Genomic DNA, 14,917 nt, shown 5'->3' with positions numbered 1-14,917 from the left:
GAACGTGTGTGCCTGTAATCCCAGCTTCTAGGAGGCTGAGGCAGGAGAATCACTTGAACTTGGGAAGCGGAGGCTGCAGTGAGCCGAGATCAGGCCACTGCACTCCAGCCTGGGTGACAGATCAAGACTCCGTCTCAAAATAAATAAATAAATAAAACAAATAAAATTTGCAAATAGAGTGTTAGTAATTCCCCAACAGGTGGGATTCATTTGTTTTTAAAGTCAATGTGAGGTCACTGGGGAGACTTTGCAAACTGGTACAATATGTTTCACAGTGAAAAGCTAAGGTACATTTATATATTTGGAATCTGAAATGTTAAAATATTTAAAATATTTGACATAAATTTTTAATTTTTTGAAAAAGTTTAAAAGTTATATTCTGACAAAAACAACCATTTCAACATTATGTAGATTTTTAAAATTTAAATTACTAATGAGATTATTTTAGAACATAGAAATGGAAAATGAAAAGTAGTGACATAATATTGTAATGTTTAATTATTTAAAAAGTTTTAAGTCATTAATAACCACTAATCACTCAGATCCCCAATTAAAAAAAATAAATCCATTAAATATCCAGTGTGATAGAACATAATGCTCATTAAAACACATGCTAATTTAATTATATCTGATGTAATATGTCTGATATAATAAATATCTTAAATATATATATATATATATCACACATTGATAACATGGACTATTTTCACCCAAAATAGTTATCCTAGGGAAAGTTTGGCAAACTAGGAAATTGAAAATTATTTAAGTACTCTGACAGTTTAGAGACAAATGAAGTAAGCTTGTATAGAAAGTAATTCATAAAAGTCAGAATCATCTATACAAAGAAAAACATCTAATAATAATGGAAAAGTATGTCCATTTGTGATGAAGCAGTTTGGGATTTTTTTTTTTTTTTTTTTTTTTTTGAGACAGAGTTTCACTCTCGTTGCCCAGACTGGCCAGGCTGGCATGCAGTTGTGAGTTGTGTGATCTCATCTCACTGCAACCTCCCCCTCCTGGGTTCAAGCATTTCTCCTGCCTTGGCCTCTCAAGTAGCTGGGACTACAGGTGTGCGCCACCAAGCCCAGCTAATTTTTGTACTTTTTTAGTAGAGACAGAGTTTCACCATGTTGGCCAGGATGGTATGGATCTCTTGACCTTGTAATCTGCCCGCCTTGGCCTCCCAAAGTAGTGGGATTACAGGCGTGAGCCACCACACCTGGCCACGGGAAATTTTTTTTGATGCTGTGTTAGTTCATTCTCAAATGGCTATATAGCTGCAAATGGGTAATTTATAAAGAAGAGTTTAATTGCCTCACAGTTCTGCTTCTCCTTTAAATATCAGTCTGACTTTAGGTCATTTCTTTGCTTGTGTACCCCAGTATAGATTGTTAGAAGCAGCTAGGTCACTTTTTTGGGGGTGGGGTGGTGGTGGATGGGACGCAGTTTTGCTCTGTCACCCAGGCTGGAGTGCAGTGGCACAATCTCAGCTCACTTAATCTTCCACCTACTGGGTTCAAGCAGTTCTCTGTCTCAGCCTCCCAAGTAGTTGGGATTACAGGCTCCTACCACCATGTCTAGCTAATTGTTTTTTTGTATTTTTAGTACAGACAGGGTTTCACCATCCCGGCCAGGCTGATCTTGAACTCCTGACCTTTTGATCCACCCACTACTTCTTGAATACTTTGCTGCTAGAAATTTCTTCCACCAGATACCCTAAATCACCACATTCAAGTTCAAGTTCCACAGATCCACAGGGCAGGGGCACAATGTAGTGTAATTGTTTGCTAAGGCATAACAAAAAATGACCTTTTCTCTAGCCCCCAATAAGTTCCTCATTTCCATCTGAGACCTCCTCAGCTTGTATTTCGTTGTCCATATCACTATCAACATTTTGGTCACTACCATTTAAAACCAGTCTCTACAAAGTTCCAAACATATCCTCATCTTCCTGTCTTCTGAGCTCACACTGTCTCTTTTGCTCCTGCTTCCACCATGTGAAACACCTGGCTCCCTCTTGCCTTCTACTATGATTGGAAGCTTCCTTATATCTCCCCAGAAGCAGAAGCTGCTATGCTACCTGTACAACCTGCAGAACCATGAGCCAATTAAACATTTTTTCTTTATAAATTTTCCAGTCTCAGGTGTTTCTTTAGAGCAATGCAAGAACAAAGGAATACAAATGCATTCTACATTCATTTTTTTTTTTTTTGAACTAAAGGAAGTGATAGAGAAATAGAACATCTGATTCTTGGATAAAAATTGACAATGGGTAAGAGTTTTAATTCTTATTACAGGAGTAGGCAAAATTAGGAAATATGCTTTGAGACTAACATGCCAATGTTCTTTTCGCCTAAGCTTTCTGTCCTCTGTTTCATTAGCAAGATATGAGAATGCCTGCTTCTGCATGAAGAAGGAGCAATCCTATGTATCTGGGCTGTAATGCTGAAGAGGGTCAAGTGGCTCCCTGTCAGTCCGGATAAAGGATATATTATTAAAGAGAAAAACTTGTAACTACCCTAAACTTAAGACAGATTTATTCAGTCAGCTGGGAATTCCAGAGACTCAAGCAGATACCTAAGAACATGTTTAATTGCTCTAAGTCCCTGATTCCTTATTTCCTAATTTTATATGCATATAATGGTTATCAGTTTTGCAGAACAGTTTTATGGTAACTGACATTCTTGGTTAAGGCTTACTTTCTACTTCTTTTCCTTTTTGGTGTGATTAGTTAGAAAATGATCTCAATACATGTTCCTATATACATATGGATGTTTAGGCAAAAATAAAATTGGATTCTGTGTTCTGGAAGTTATCAAAAAATCTACCGTACTCTGGTAGTTAAGTTGACTGTAAACATCAGGTTATTAATATTTTATCATATTAAAACACTAAAATTATCATTGCTATATATGTTTCTTGAGCATCAGCATTTATATACAAATACATATTTTTATTTCTATTTTTGTCTTAGTTATTACGTTTCTCCTCTCTTTCAGATTATGCTTAGAGGATTCTGCAGCAATTCTTGATATTGGACATATTCAAAATCTCCTCAACTTATGTCCTCCCCGTCTATTGCCTTCCAGCTTTAACTCAGTTGTGCTCCCTTCAAACATTTTACATGATTTGCAATGGTTACATGAACTCTGGGGAAGTCATATTTGCAACATCTCATACTTTATTCACTATGGCACTTTAGGAAAAGAAATTGGGGAAAAGCTTCCAAAACATTATCTTAAAAAATGAATCTTATTGTGAAACTTCGGAGAAGTTTTCGAACATTGATTGTTCTCTTAGCTACCTTTTGCTTGGTGAGCATTGTCATTTCTGCCTATTTTCTCTACTCTGGCTACAAACAGGAAATGACACTTATCGAAACCACTGCAGAAGCAGAATGCGCTGACATCAAAATTCTACCATATCGGTCAATGGAGCTGAAAACAGTGAAACCTATTGATACATCCAAAACTGACCCTACTGTCCTTCTCTTTGTGGAGAGCCAATACTCTCAACTTGGTCAAGATATCATAGCTATTTTGGAGTCCAGCCGATTTCAGTACCACATGGTCATTGCCCCTGGAAAGGGAGATATACCTCCTCTTACAGATAATGGCAAAGGGAAATATACTTTAGTTATTTATGAAAATATTCTGAAGTACGTCAGCATGGACTCATGGAATCGAGAGCTTTTAGAAAAATACTGTGTGGAATACAGTGTTAGTATAATCGGTTTTCATAAAGCCAATGAGAACAGCTTACCAAGTACACAATTAAAAGGCTTTCCGTTAAACCTTTTCAATAATCTAGCTCTAAAGGACTGTTTTGTTAACCCTCAATCTCCTTTGCTACATATTACCAAAGGCCCCAAGGTTGAGAAAGGCCCTCTTCCTGGGGAAGACTGGACTATTTTCCAATATAATCATTCAACCTACCAGCCTGTACTTTTAACTGAATTACAGACAGAAAAATCCCTTTCATCCTTGTCTAGCAAAAAACTCTTTGCAACGGTGATTCAGGATCTGGGGCTTCATGATGGAATTCAGCGAGTACTTTTTGGCAACAACTTGAACTTTTGGCTGCACAAGCTCATCTTCATAGATGCCATCTCCTTCTTGTCAGGGAAGAGGCTGACATTGTCCTTGGACAGGTACATCCTTGTGGACATTGATGATATATTTGTTGGGAAAGAGGGAACAAGGATGAATGTCAAAGATGTGAAGGTAAGCATATGTATAAATAACATCGAAATTTGTATTTCACAATGTGGTACTGGTAAAATATTCCAAATATGATAGATTACTAATCACTAAAGTTTTAAGATGCAGTAGAGTTGAAATAAAATAGCCATTTAGAAAAATCTTGAACCAAGACTTAACCATTCTTTACACACACATACAACACACACCAGAAGCTTCAGAATGGGACAGAGCTAAAATACCCCAAAGAGTTAGTGAACTTAATCGCCTTGCCTCATTTTTCTTTCTTTCTTCTTTTCTTCTTCTTTTTCTTTCTTTCTTTCTTTTTTTTTTTTTTTTTTTTTAGAACAGAGTCTTGCTCTGTCATCTAGGCTGGAGTACAGTGATGTGATCTTGGCTCACTGCAACCTCCGCCTCCTGGGTTCAAGCAATTCTCTGCCTCAGCCTCCTGGGTAGCTGGGATTACAGGTGCCTGCCACAGGTCTGGCTAATTTTTGCATTTTAAGTAGAGATGGGGTTTCACCATCTTGGCTATGCTGGTCTTAAACTCCTGACCTCATGATCCACCTGCCTCAACCTCCCAAAGTGCTGGAATTACAGGCATGAGCCAGTGTCTGGCCTCCTTGCCTCTTCTTAAGTCTTTCCCATCCCACCTAGAACCACTTATAACAGCCTCCCTTATTATAGCACATGTTGCAGTTTGTAACAGTGAGACTAAGATAGCCATATAACTCTATTTATGGATTACTTACCCTGCCAAATCCTGCCAAACTTGGGTTTGAAAATTGTGGTGTAAATAGAATAATGGAGAAACAGCACAAGACCTTTCTACAATCTCAACCAAGCATAATATTTGCTCATATGAAATGTTCAGATATCTGAAAATACAGATATTAGCAAAAACAAATCATTTTATAAGGAATGTGGCATTGGGTTGGCCTCAGGTAGCTTTCATTATTATACCTATATTATTTATTTATTGCATTATTTGGGAAAACACAGCAATGTTACTGATAGCACTTCTAGGTTTTGATCAATTGAGACTGAATAACAGATTCAGCCTGGGATTGCTACTAAAAAAAATAAACCCACTATGCTACACAAGATTAGGTGCACAATTCTGAAGATAATCATCTTTTAAACAATCTTGATGCAGTACTCTCACCTGATCTTTTACTTGTGACTATCTCATCCTACGTACAACTAAATTTATTTTGTGTGTAAATAATTTTAGCAAACACATAAACAAAAATTAGAGGACACAATTGAGAATAATAAAGGAATCAAAGAGTGTTAAGGTGTTATTGACTTTTTTGGATCTTCTGTTAAAGTGTTTATCTTCCAAAGATAAAATTTAGATACCTCTTCAAAATAACAGGGCATTTTTTTCATCATAAGACCTGATGGCCACTGAAAAGCAAAATGATTGAAAGCAGTAGAATAAGTTTACTTTTTAAAAACCTTCAAAGTTTATGTGAACCAATGAACTCTGTTTTTCATAAGTTCCTATGAAGCACTGCTTGACTGTGACCCAAATATTTTATTTCAAGACTGTTAAGAAAAGATAAAGTGACGACAATTGAGTTCCATCCAGATTTTTCTCATTTTTTCTTTTACATTTTTAGTATGTATTATTCTCTTTAATTAGTATAAATGATAGTGTTCTTTTAATTTTGAAACCATAGGCTTAACAAGAGGCCAGTTACTTCAAAAGGTTCTCTGAGTGGTTGGTTCCTTTCTTCACACCCTGAAAATATAGCATTTCCAAGTTTCAGGCTAAAGAACAATATGAATTTAAAAGTTCTTTACAAGTCTAAATGAATTTAACCAGCTCAAATTCAGCTATTTCACTTTTTTCTCAAATAGAAAAACAAATTGTTACTCACTGCTGCTCAAAATAATATTCAAAAGTCGCTGATGGCTCTCTCAACTGACATAACCCCAAACAGAATAAAATAATATTGAAATTTAACAAAGGCTTGAGCAGTGTCACATACAGAGAGAGAATCAGAAAGGCTATGTGTGTGTGTATATATTTATTAGTGTGTGTTCTTATGGATAGAATTATATCCTGTATATGAAGTAATGTATAATATTTATGTATGTACACATATTAACTGAACTGTGTTTTTGAAGAAAATACTCTTTACTGCCTTTTTTGTTGTTATTTCTGGTTGTCCCTCAGAATTATTTTTATTTTTACTTTTTTATTGACAAAAACAATATATATTTTTCATGTACAACATGATGTTTTGAAATATGTGTAAATCATGAAATGTTTAGATACAGCAAAATGACATAGGAATTAATTATCCCAGATACTTATCATTTTTTGGTGAAAACACTTAAAATCCACTCTTTTAGTAATTTTCAAGAATATGATACATTGTTACTACTAGAATCTACTGTAGGTTTCTTCAACTTATTCTTCCAATCAACATGAAAATTTGTGTATTTTAACCAAAATCTCTCCAACCTCCTCACTCTCAACCTCTGGGAACTACCATTTTACTCTCTGCTTCTTTGAGTTTAATTTTTTTAGACTCCACAAAAAGGTGAGATTATGTATTTATTTTGCTCTGCCTTGCTTATTTCAATTAACATAATGTCCTCTAGGTCATCCATGTTGTCACAAATTACAGGATTTTCTTCTTTTTGAAGTCTGAATAATATTTCATTGTGTATATGTATCTCATTTTCTTTACTCATGTATCCACTGATAGACACTCAGGCTGATTCTATATCTTAAATACTGTAAATAATGCTTAAATGAGCAAGGAAGTACAGATATCTCCTTGATAAGTTGAATTCATTTCCTTTGGATATATACTCAATAGTAGGATTGCTAGATCATATGGTAGTTCCATTTTTAATTTTTTGAAGAATCTGCATGTTGTTTTCCATAGTGGCTATACTAATTATATTTCCACCCGTGTATATGAGGGTTCCCCCTTCTCCACATCCCTGCCAACACTTGTTACCATTTGTCCTTTTGATAACAGCCATTCTAACAGGTATGATGTGATATCTCATTATGGTTTTGACATGCATTTCCCTGATGATTAGCGATGTTGAGTATTTTTATAAGCCTATTGGTCATTTATGTTTTCTTTTGATAAATGTTTATTCAGGCCTTTTGCTCATTTTTTAGGTGAGTTATTTGTTTTCTTACTATGGAGTTACTTGAATTTGATATGTTCTTTAGCTATTACCTCTTATCAGATGTATAGTTTGCAATTTTTTCTCCCATTTCCTATGTTGTCTCTTCACTCTGTTGCTTCCATTGCTGTATAGAAGCTTTTTTGTTTGATGTAATTCCATTTGTTTATTTTTACTTTTGTTACTTGTGCTTTTGGGGTCATATCTAAAAAAACTTGCCCAGAACAACGTCATAGAGGTTTCCTCTATGGTTTCTTTTAGTCATTTTATGGGTTTAGGTCCTACAATTAAGTCTTTTATCTATTTTAAGTTGATTTTTTAATATAGTGTGAGATGAAGCTCTAATTTCATTCTTCTGCATATAGATACCCGGTTTTCCTAACACCATTTATTGAAGAGACTGCCCTTTCCCTATTATCTGTTCTTAGAAACTTTGCTGAAAATCTATTGACTGTAAATGCAAGAATTTATTTCTGTGCTCACCATTTTATTCCATTGGACTGTGTGCCTGTTTTTATGCTAGTATCATGCTGTTGTGATTACTATAGCTTTGTAGTATATTTTGAAGTATATTTGTTTTCCTCGAGATTGCTTTGGTTATTTGGATCTTTTGTAGTTTCATATACATTTTAATATCTTTTAAATTTTTTTTTTCCTATTTTTGTGAAAAATGTCCTTGGGATTTTGATAGGAATTGTTTTGAATCTGTAGATCATTTTGGATATCATAGACATTCAACAATAATAATTTTTCTACCTTACTAGTGGGGATAAGCTTTCCATTTATTGGTGCCTTCTTCAAGTCCTTCAAGCATATTTTGTATGCTTTTCTCTTGCTGCTTTCAAGATCCTTTGTCTTTGATTGTTTACTGTTTGACTATACCATGTCTTGGTGTAGTGTTGTTTGGCCTTCCTCTGCCTGAATATTTGTGTTTTTCCTTGGGTTTGAGCAGTTTTCTTCTATTATTTTATTAAATAAGCTTTCTGGATTTTATCTGTGTTTTTCTTAAACTTCTGTAATTTGAATATTTCCCTCAGACCTATTAATGAATAAATATGAGAAATTTGATTGGAATTGAGAATTGAAAACTATTTACGTACTAGGTTACTTATATGTCCAAAGAAAAAATGTTCTAGTCACAGTTTTTGCTTTTTGACTTTATTTTTTGGATAAATACAATTTTGTGGGAAATAATTTCAATTATGTGTCAAAAAGTTTTGATAGTCTCATATTCTTCACTCTCATGTTTTTTTTTTTTTTTTTCTTTTTCTGGTAGTACAACAGTAATACACTAGTGCACAAAGAGAATTTTATTCTCCTTCAAACTCTACCCCAATTCTAGAACAATGGTGCTGCATAGTTACTGACAATTTTCTATATTACTCCAAAATAGTATAAAAGAGGCATTCAGTTGGTATTTTAATAGGTATTTCATACATATTTCAATTTGTATGAAATACCTATTTGAATTTGAAATTCAAATGTCATCCCTATTTCAAGGTATGAAAGAGGTATTCTGTTCCTCAATAAAACAAATTAAGGAAAGCAGGAGTGTTACGGATAAAAAATCTTGGTTATGTTTGTAATTGGACTCTTCTTCAGCCACTCCCACAATTAGACTGGAATAGCAAGAGCATTAACAAATTCAGACATAGCCTTATCCTCAGCACAACCTCACTCTATCAATGTGTGTGTGTGTGTGTGTGTGTGTGTGTGTGTGTGTGTCTGGGTGAGTGTGTGTGTGTTTGTGAAGGCATATTTTCATCTGAGCCCAATTTTCTCTTTTGAGATAGAGATTCTGAATTATACTGTTAAAGAGTAAGTACTTTTAAGGCAAAGAATTTTAATGCATTGAAAAGAATACTAGTTTTTATTTTAGTTTTTATTTTATTTTTATTATTCTTCATTTTGAAACGGATTCTCACTCTATTTATTGCCCAGGCTGGAATGTAGTGGCACAATCTCAGCTCACTGCAACCTCCACCTCCTGGGTTCAAGCGATTCTCCTGCCTCAGCCTCCCAAGTAGCTGGGACTACAGGAGCACACCACCACACCTGGCTAATTTTTGTTTTTTTAGTAGAGACGAGGTTTCACCATGTTGGCCATGCTGGTCTCAAACTTCTGACCTCAAGTGATTCACCCATCTCTGTCTCCCAAAGTGCTGGGATTACAGGCATGAGCCACTGTACCCGGCCAGAATACGTGTTTTTTGACTGAAATTAAGTGTTCATTATTTCTAATACTTAGTTATAATTGGCCTAAGCTATCTACTGTATATGTTTTTTTTTTTGTAGAATTATTCATGCTTTATTTCATTTTATCATTCTCTTCTCCAACTAATGCTACTGAGATAAAAATCAATGTCCTTTTATAAGGCAATCAAAATTAAATTCAGACAGTTTCAGTAACTATCATTTGTTTATTAATAAAATTTCATTGTATACCTAAAAATTCAAGATATATGAGAAAGATTACTCATGTATATAAGCTCCTAGAAACTAATTATATTTTTAAAGATGGTAAAATATTATCTATCAATTAAGTCAGACATATGGTCATGTTTTGACCTGTTAATATAACTGTGGTCCTTAAAGCCATCACCCTCTTCCCACTCTCCACCCTCCAGTAGGCCCCAATATCTGTCATTCCCCTCTATGGGGAATGACATGTGTTCTCATCTTTTAGCTCCTGCTTATAAGTGAGAACATGTGTTTTTTGGTTTTCTGTTTCCATATTAGTTTCCATATCTGTTTCCAGCTACATCCATGTTCCTGCAAAGGATATGATCTCACTCTTGTTCATGGCTGCATAGTATTCCAAGGTATATATGTACTATATTTTCTATATCCAGTCTACTGTTAATAGACATTTAGGTCAATTCCATATCTTTGTTATTTTGAAGAGTGCTGCAATGATTGTATGCATGTATGTGTCTTCGTAATAAAATGATGTACATTCCTTTGGGTATATATATATAATAATGGGATTTCTGGGTCAAATGGCAGTTCTGTTTTTAGGTCCTCGAGGAATTGCCACACTGTCTTCCTCAGTGGTTGAACTAATTTACATTCCAACCAATAGTATATAAGCATTCCTTTTTCTCCACAACCTCTCCTGCATCTGTTATTTTTTGACTTTTATTTTTATTTATTTGTTTATTTAGAGAGAGAGTCTCATTCTGTCACCCAGGCTGGAGTGTAGCGGCAAGATCTCGACTCACTGCAACCTCCACATCCTGGGTTCAAACAATTCTCTTGCCACAGTTTCCTGAGGAGCTAGGAATACAGACATGTGCCGCCACGCTCAGCTTTAGTAGAGATGGGGTTTCACCATGTTGGCCGGGCTGGTCTTGAACTCCTGACTTCAAGTGATCTGCCCTCCTCAGCCTCCCAAAGTACTGGGATTATAGGCATGGAGCCATCCTGACTGGTGTGAGATGGTATCTCATTGTGGTTTTGATTTGCATTTCTCTAATGATCAGTGATGTTGAGCTTTTTTTCATATGCTTATTGGCCGCATGTATGTGTACTTTTGAAAAGTGTCTGTTCATGTCATCTGCCCATAATGGGTTGTTTGTTTTTTTTCTTGTAAATTTACTTAAGTTCCTTATAGATACTGGATATTAGACCTTTGTCAGATGCATAGTTTGCAAAAGTTTCTTCCCATTCTGTAGGTTGTCTGTTTATTCTGATAAAACCAAATTTCTAATTTCAATATTTCTTGTGAGCCAGCTCAAATATACATTTCAATATCTATCCTTCCCACTTCTCAATACACACTGTTTTTTGTTACACTTGCCCACTATATAGTTTTCAACTATGACTATCTCATGTCTACCACGACCTATTTTTCTCAGTTTCTGTGCCTTTACTAAACTACTTTTCCTGAATCTACCCATATTTTAAGTTCTACTTTTTATAAGAATGTGACACATCCCCTAATGACTCCAGCAGATGGTTATTTCTTTTTAACTTGAGTCCCTGCATAATCACTGACCTTAATTCTCACTTAGCATCTTTATGTATATAAGTCAACTCCGAAATTAAGAGGTAACAGTTTTTCTCACACATCTAGTTATGCCCTAAAGAATGTAATAAGCAACCTTACAAATGATTAAAAAATATTTAATTGACAGTTATAATATTGTCTTTTAACTTTTTTTGTGAGAGCAGAACCATTTAGTCACAGAACTGATTTACTTTCTTTTTTTTTTTTTTTTCTTTGTTTGGGATGGAGCCTCGCTCTGATGCCCAGGCTGGAGTGCAGTGGCACAATCTTGGCTCACTGCAAGCTCCACTTCCGGGTTCACGTCATTCTCCTGCCTCAGCCTCCCGAGTAGCTGGGACTACAGGCACCCACCACCACGCTTGGCTAATTTTTTTTGTATTTTTTAATTTATTTAATTTATTTTATTTTGGAGACGAGGTTTCACCATGTTAGCCAGAACGGTCTCAATCTCCTGATCTCGTGATCCATCCGCCTTGGCCTCCCAAAGTGCTGGGATTACAGGTGTGAGAGACAGCGCCCGGCCAGAACTGATTTACTTTCTAAAGAAAGAATAATTTGAGGATAGTTTTGAACTTTATCTTGAAGCAAGTGATTTTTATATTTTGCATCTACAACAAAAGTGGAAAACAAAATCTATGTTATAAACTTGGAGTCCAAAATAAGTAGCTAGCAAGCTAATTGGTTTGGTTTTCCTTCTCATGTAGTGTTTTCAATGGATCTGAACCTAGGCTAGTATTAAGACTTGATCTAGATACAAGTAATTTACCGATGTCTTAACAGGAATGTTTTCATGCCTTTATTTTATGATATATTTTATGAGTTGAAAACCATATGCTTAAAACTATAAAGTGAAAAAGTAATAAACTGTACAAATTTGATGATGAAAACAAAGGTGATAAGTTAACAGATATAAAAAACAGTTAATAGAGAGTCTTGAAAATACAGGGAAATAAATTTTAGTTAGTTCCAACAGCCATTTGAAGTCTTCTCTTTTTTAAACAAGAAAATGATAAGGTTACTATATTTAAGAAGGACTCTTCCATTAGTAATGTAAATATCTGAAAAAAAAATTCCGGTCAAAATATGTTAAGAATTATAATGTCATTAAACAGGAGACAGGTTGCTATGAACAGCAAAGAAGAAACCTAGTATAAAATAAAATTTAAAAATTTGATTCCTAATTTGAATAAGGGTTGGATGAGAGAGAAAAAAACCCTCAAGATTACTAAGTTGGTGCCTTTAGAAAATAAGACATTATTTATCCTGTGAACATTAGCACAGAAGATGAGGGGCTACCTTGGTAAATGAAAGTATTAGTTTTCTATATTTTATGATTATAAATAAGTTTGTTGTATTTGGTAAACTAGTAAAAAATCTGTTTTTAGAATATTTCATACTTCAAACTCAATGAGGTATGAATCATTTTCAGAGTTACAGATGAAAAACAAAGTCTGGTTTGTGGTAGATGGAATCCAGATTTGATGCATATCAGCCAGTGTAGATTTAGCAATGCAAAGAGTCCAGGCAGCAAGAATTGGGTGGATGACCCAGCCAGGCAGTGAAGCAAGCAGTTTGTGAAAGTTACTGGCAGTTTCTAGGCGGGTGACCCAGCATACAATCAGCAAGTGTAGCATAAGAGCTGGGCAGTGGCCTGGACTGGTGGGAATCAGCATTTATCAAAGATATTCGGTAGTCGACAGAAGGTACTAAATGTCTGAGTTCAGTTTTGTGGGCAGCAGTCATCTTGAGAAAAATAGCACAGACAGCAGTGGCTTACTCCTGGAGGAAATGTGGGATTGGATAATTACATCACAATGTGGAGTTTGACATAGTGCACATGACAGAGAATGTGGTAGTTAGGAAGTTAGGAGCTCGGTCACAGCAAGCCTGTGCAGGAGAGAGGAGCCATCAGCAATACTTCCCAGAAATGATGGTCTTGATATCCTGATACAGAACTCCCTACGTCTCCCTTGTCAGGGAGGGATTACATTTGGAACATCATGAAATCCTTAGGTGCCCAGCTGTGTGAATTAGATGTACCTCAATTGATCAAGGAGAAAAGCAGGCAGTATCAAGGGCTTATAATAAGAATGGTTTATATTCCATGTAAACAAGGAGTATCACTGTGTCAATTAAATTGTTTTAGTAAGTAGAATTTGGCTTGTTTGAAAAGAGAAGATCTATTATCATGTATTTTGGCAATCAGTAGTGACCTTGGACAACCTCAAATTTACTTTCAAGAGGACAGTTACTGTACAGGCTATATTTAATCATGATTTTTCTTCTTTTATTGAACATCTCAATGTGAGTAATCTAGGTTTTCATTTCTTCTGAATTCTTTCAAGTAGCAGCACACATTTCACTTTATCAATGGAAAGAAAAATCATCTGTTTTAAAAAGGTTCATTTATGGAAGCAAATAGGGTTATTCTACACTTAAAAAATTACCAAAACTGTATAAAAATACATTTTAAAATAAAAATTAAAAAGTTGAGAAAATGCTTACCAGCAATACCTTTTCCTTTGTATATCAGTCTTTATTAGAGAGTTCACACAAATATGTATTCAGTTCCTGATTTCAGTAGTATAGACAGGACATATTCACAATTTTTGCATTGCAAGGCAGAATGCAATATATACCATGCCAACATTATTGTACACAATGGGGACAAAGACAAGGTGACAGTAATTCTTCCTCTAGGAACTAGGAATGTTTAATGGAGGATGTGGCATTTGAGTCCTCTGTGATCACTGGACAGAATTGTAGCAAAGATAGCTGGGCAGTGTATTCTAGGCCGGTGGATCAGCCTAAGCTCAGACTTGGCTGAAAATATCAGGATATTTTTGAGAATGGTAAGTTGCCTGTGTTAATTGAATTATAAGGTAAATGAGAAATAGTTGGACTAAATGTAGGTTCTGTTTGTGGCCAGAATATAAAGCCCCTATCCTGTTATAGAACATTAGCCTTCATTCTGTTGAAAATAGGATACCACTGGAGTCACTCAGGATTTTTAAGCTAGAAAGTGACATGATCAGAGTTGGAATTAAAGGAAAATATATTGTTTGAACCAGGGAGATGTTTTGAGGAGACCAATTAAATAATCTATTACAATAATACAAACACACTAATGATTGTAACTTAAAATAAGGTATTTATTGAGCATATTAATATATGCTAAAAAGGTGCTAATCATTTACAAGCACACAACAATATTAAGAAGTAATGCTTTATACACTTCAAATGAATAAAATGAGGCTTAACAATATTAAGATACTTGTCTAATATATGGCTAATAAGTGGCAGAACAAGGGACAAACCCAGAACTATCTGTCTTGAATGTTTAAACTCTCTTTTATAAGACAATGGCTTGGCTTGGGTTTGAATCTTAACTTCTGCACCTATTAGTTTACCTTAACCTAATATCGTCAACCCTCAAACCATATATCTGTAACACCAATGTAAAGCAACCCAATTCAGAATATTTTGGTGAGAATTAAAGAGATAAGGAGAGGAAAGTAGCTAAGACAGAGTTTGGTCTATAAGATAGACT

The 14,917-nt window shown here is 35.0% G+C and overlaps 1 protein-coding gene across 3 annotated transcripts in view; it reads left to right on the top strand.

Annotated features, from left to right (window-relative positions):
* Positions 1-14,917, top strand: part of NDST4 (N-deacetylase and N-sulfotransferase 4) — a 291,849-nt gene that overhangs the window by 34,137 nt on the left and 242,795 nt on the right. For 2 of the 3 annotated variants that reach the window (XM_074040976.1, XM_005555785.5), the window contains exon 2: positions 3,000-4,223. Coding sequence is in view for 2 of the 3 variants with exons in the window: in XM_005555785.5 (XP_005555842.3) it covers positions 3,246-4,223 (978 nt within the window). In the remaining variant the exon portion in view is untranslated. Of the gene's footprint in view, positions 1-2,221; positions 2,273-2,999; positions 4,224-14,917 lie in introns of all 3 variants that reach the window. The other variant, XM_045392807.3, reaches the window with a different exon arrangement.

Source organism: Macaca fascicularis, chromosome 5 (assembly GCF_037993035.2).
Source record: "Macaca fascicularis isolate 582-1 chromosome 5, T2T-MFA8v1.1".
Classification (NCBI taxonomy): Eukaryota; Metazoa; Chordata; class Mammalia; order Primates; family Cercopithecidae; genus Macaca; species Macaca fascicularis.
Note: the sequence above shows the minus strand (reverse complement) of the source record. Positions and strands in the feature narration are given on the sequence as shown.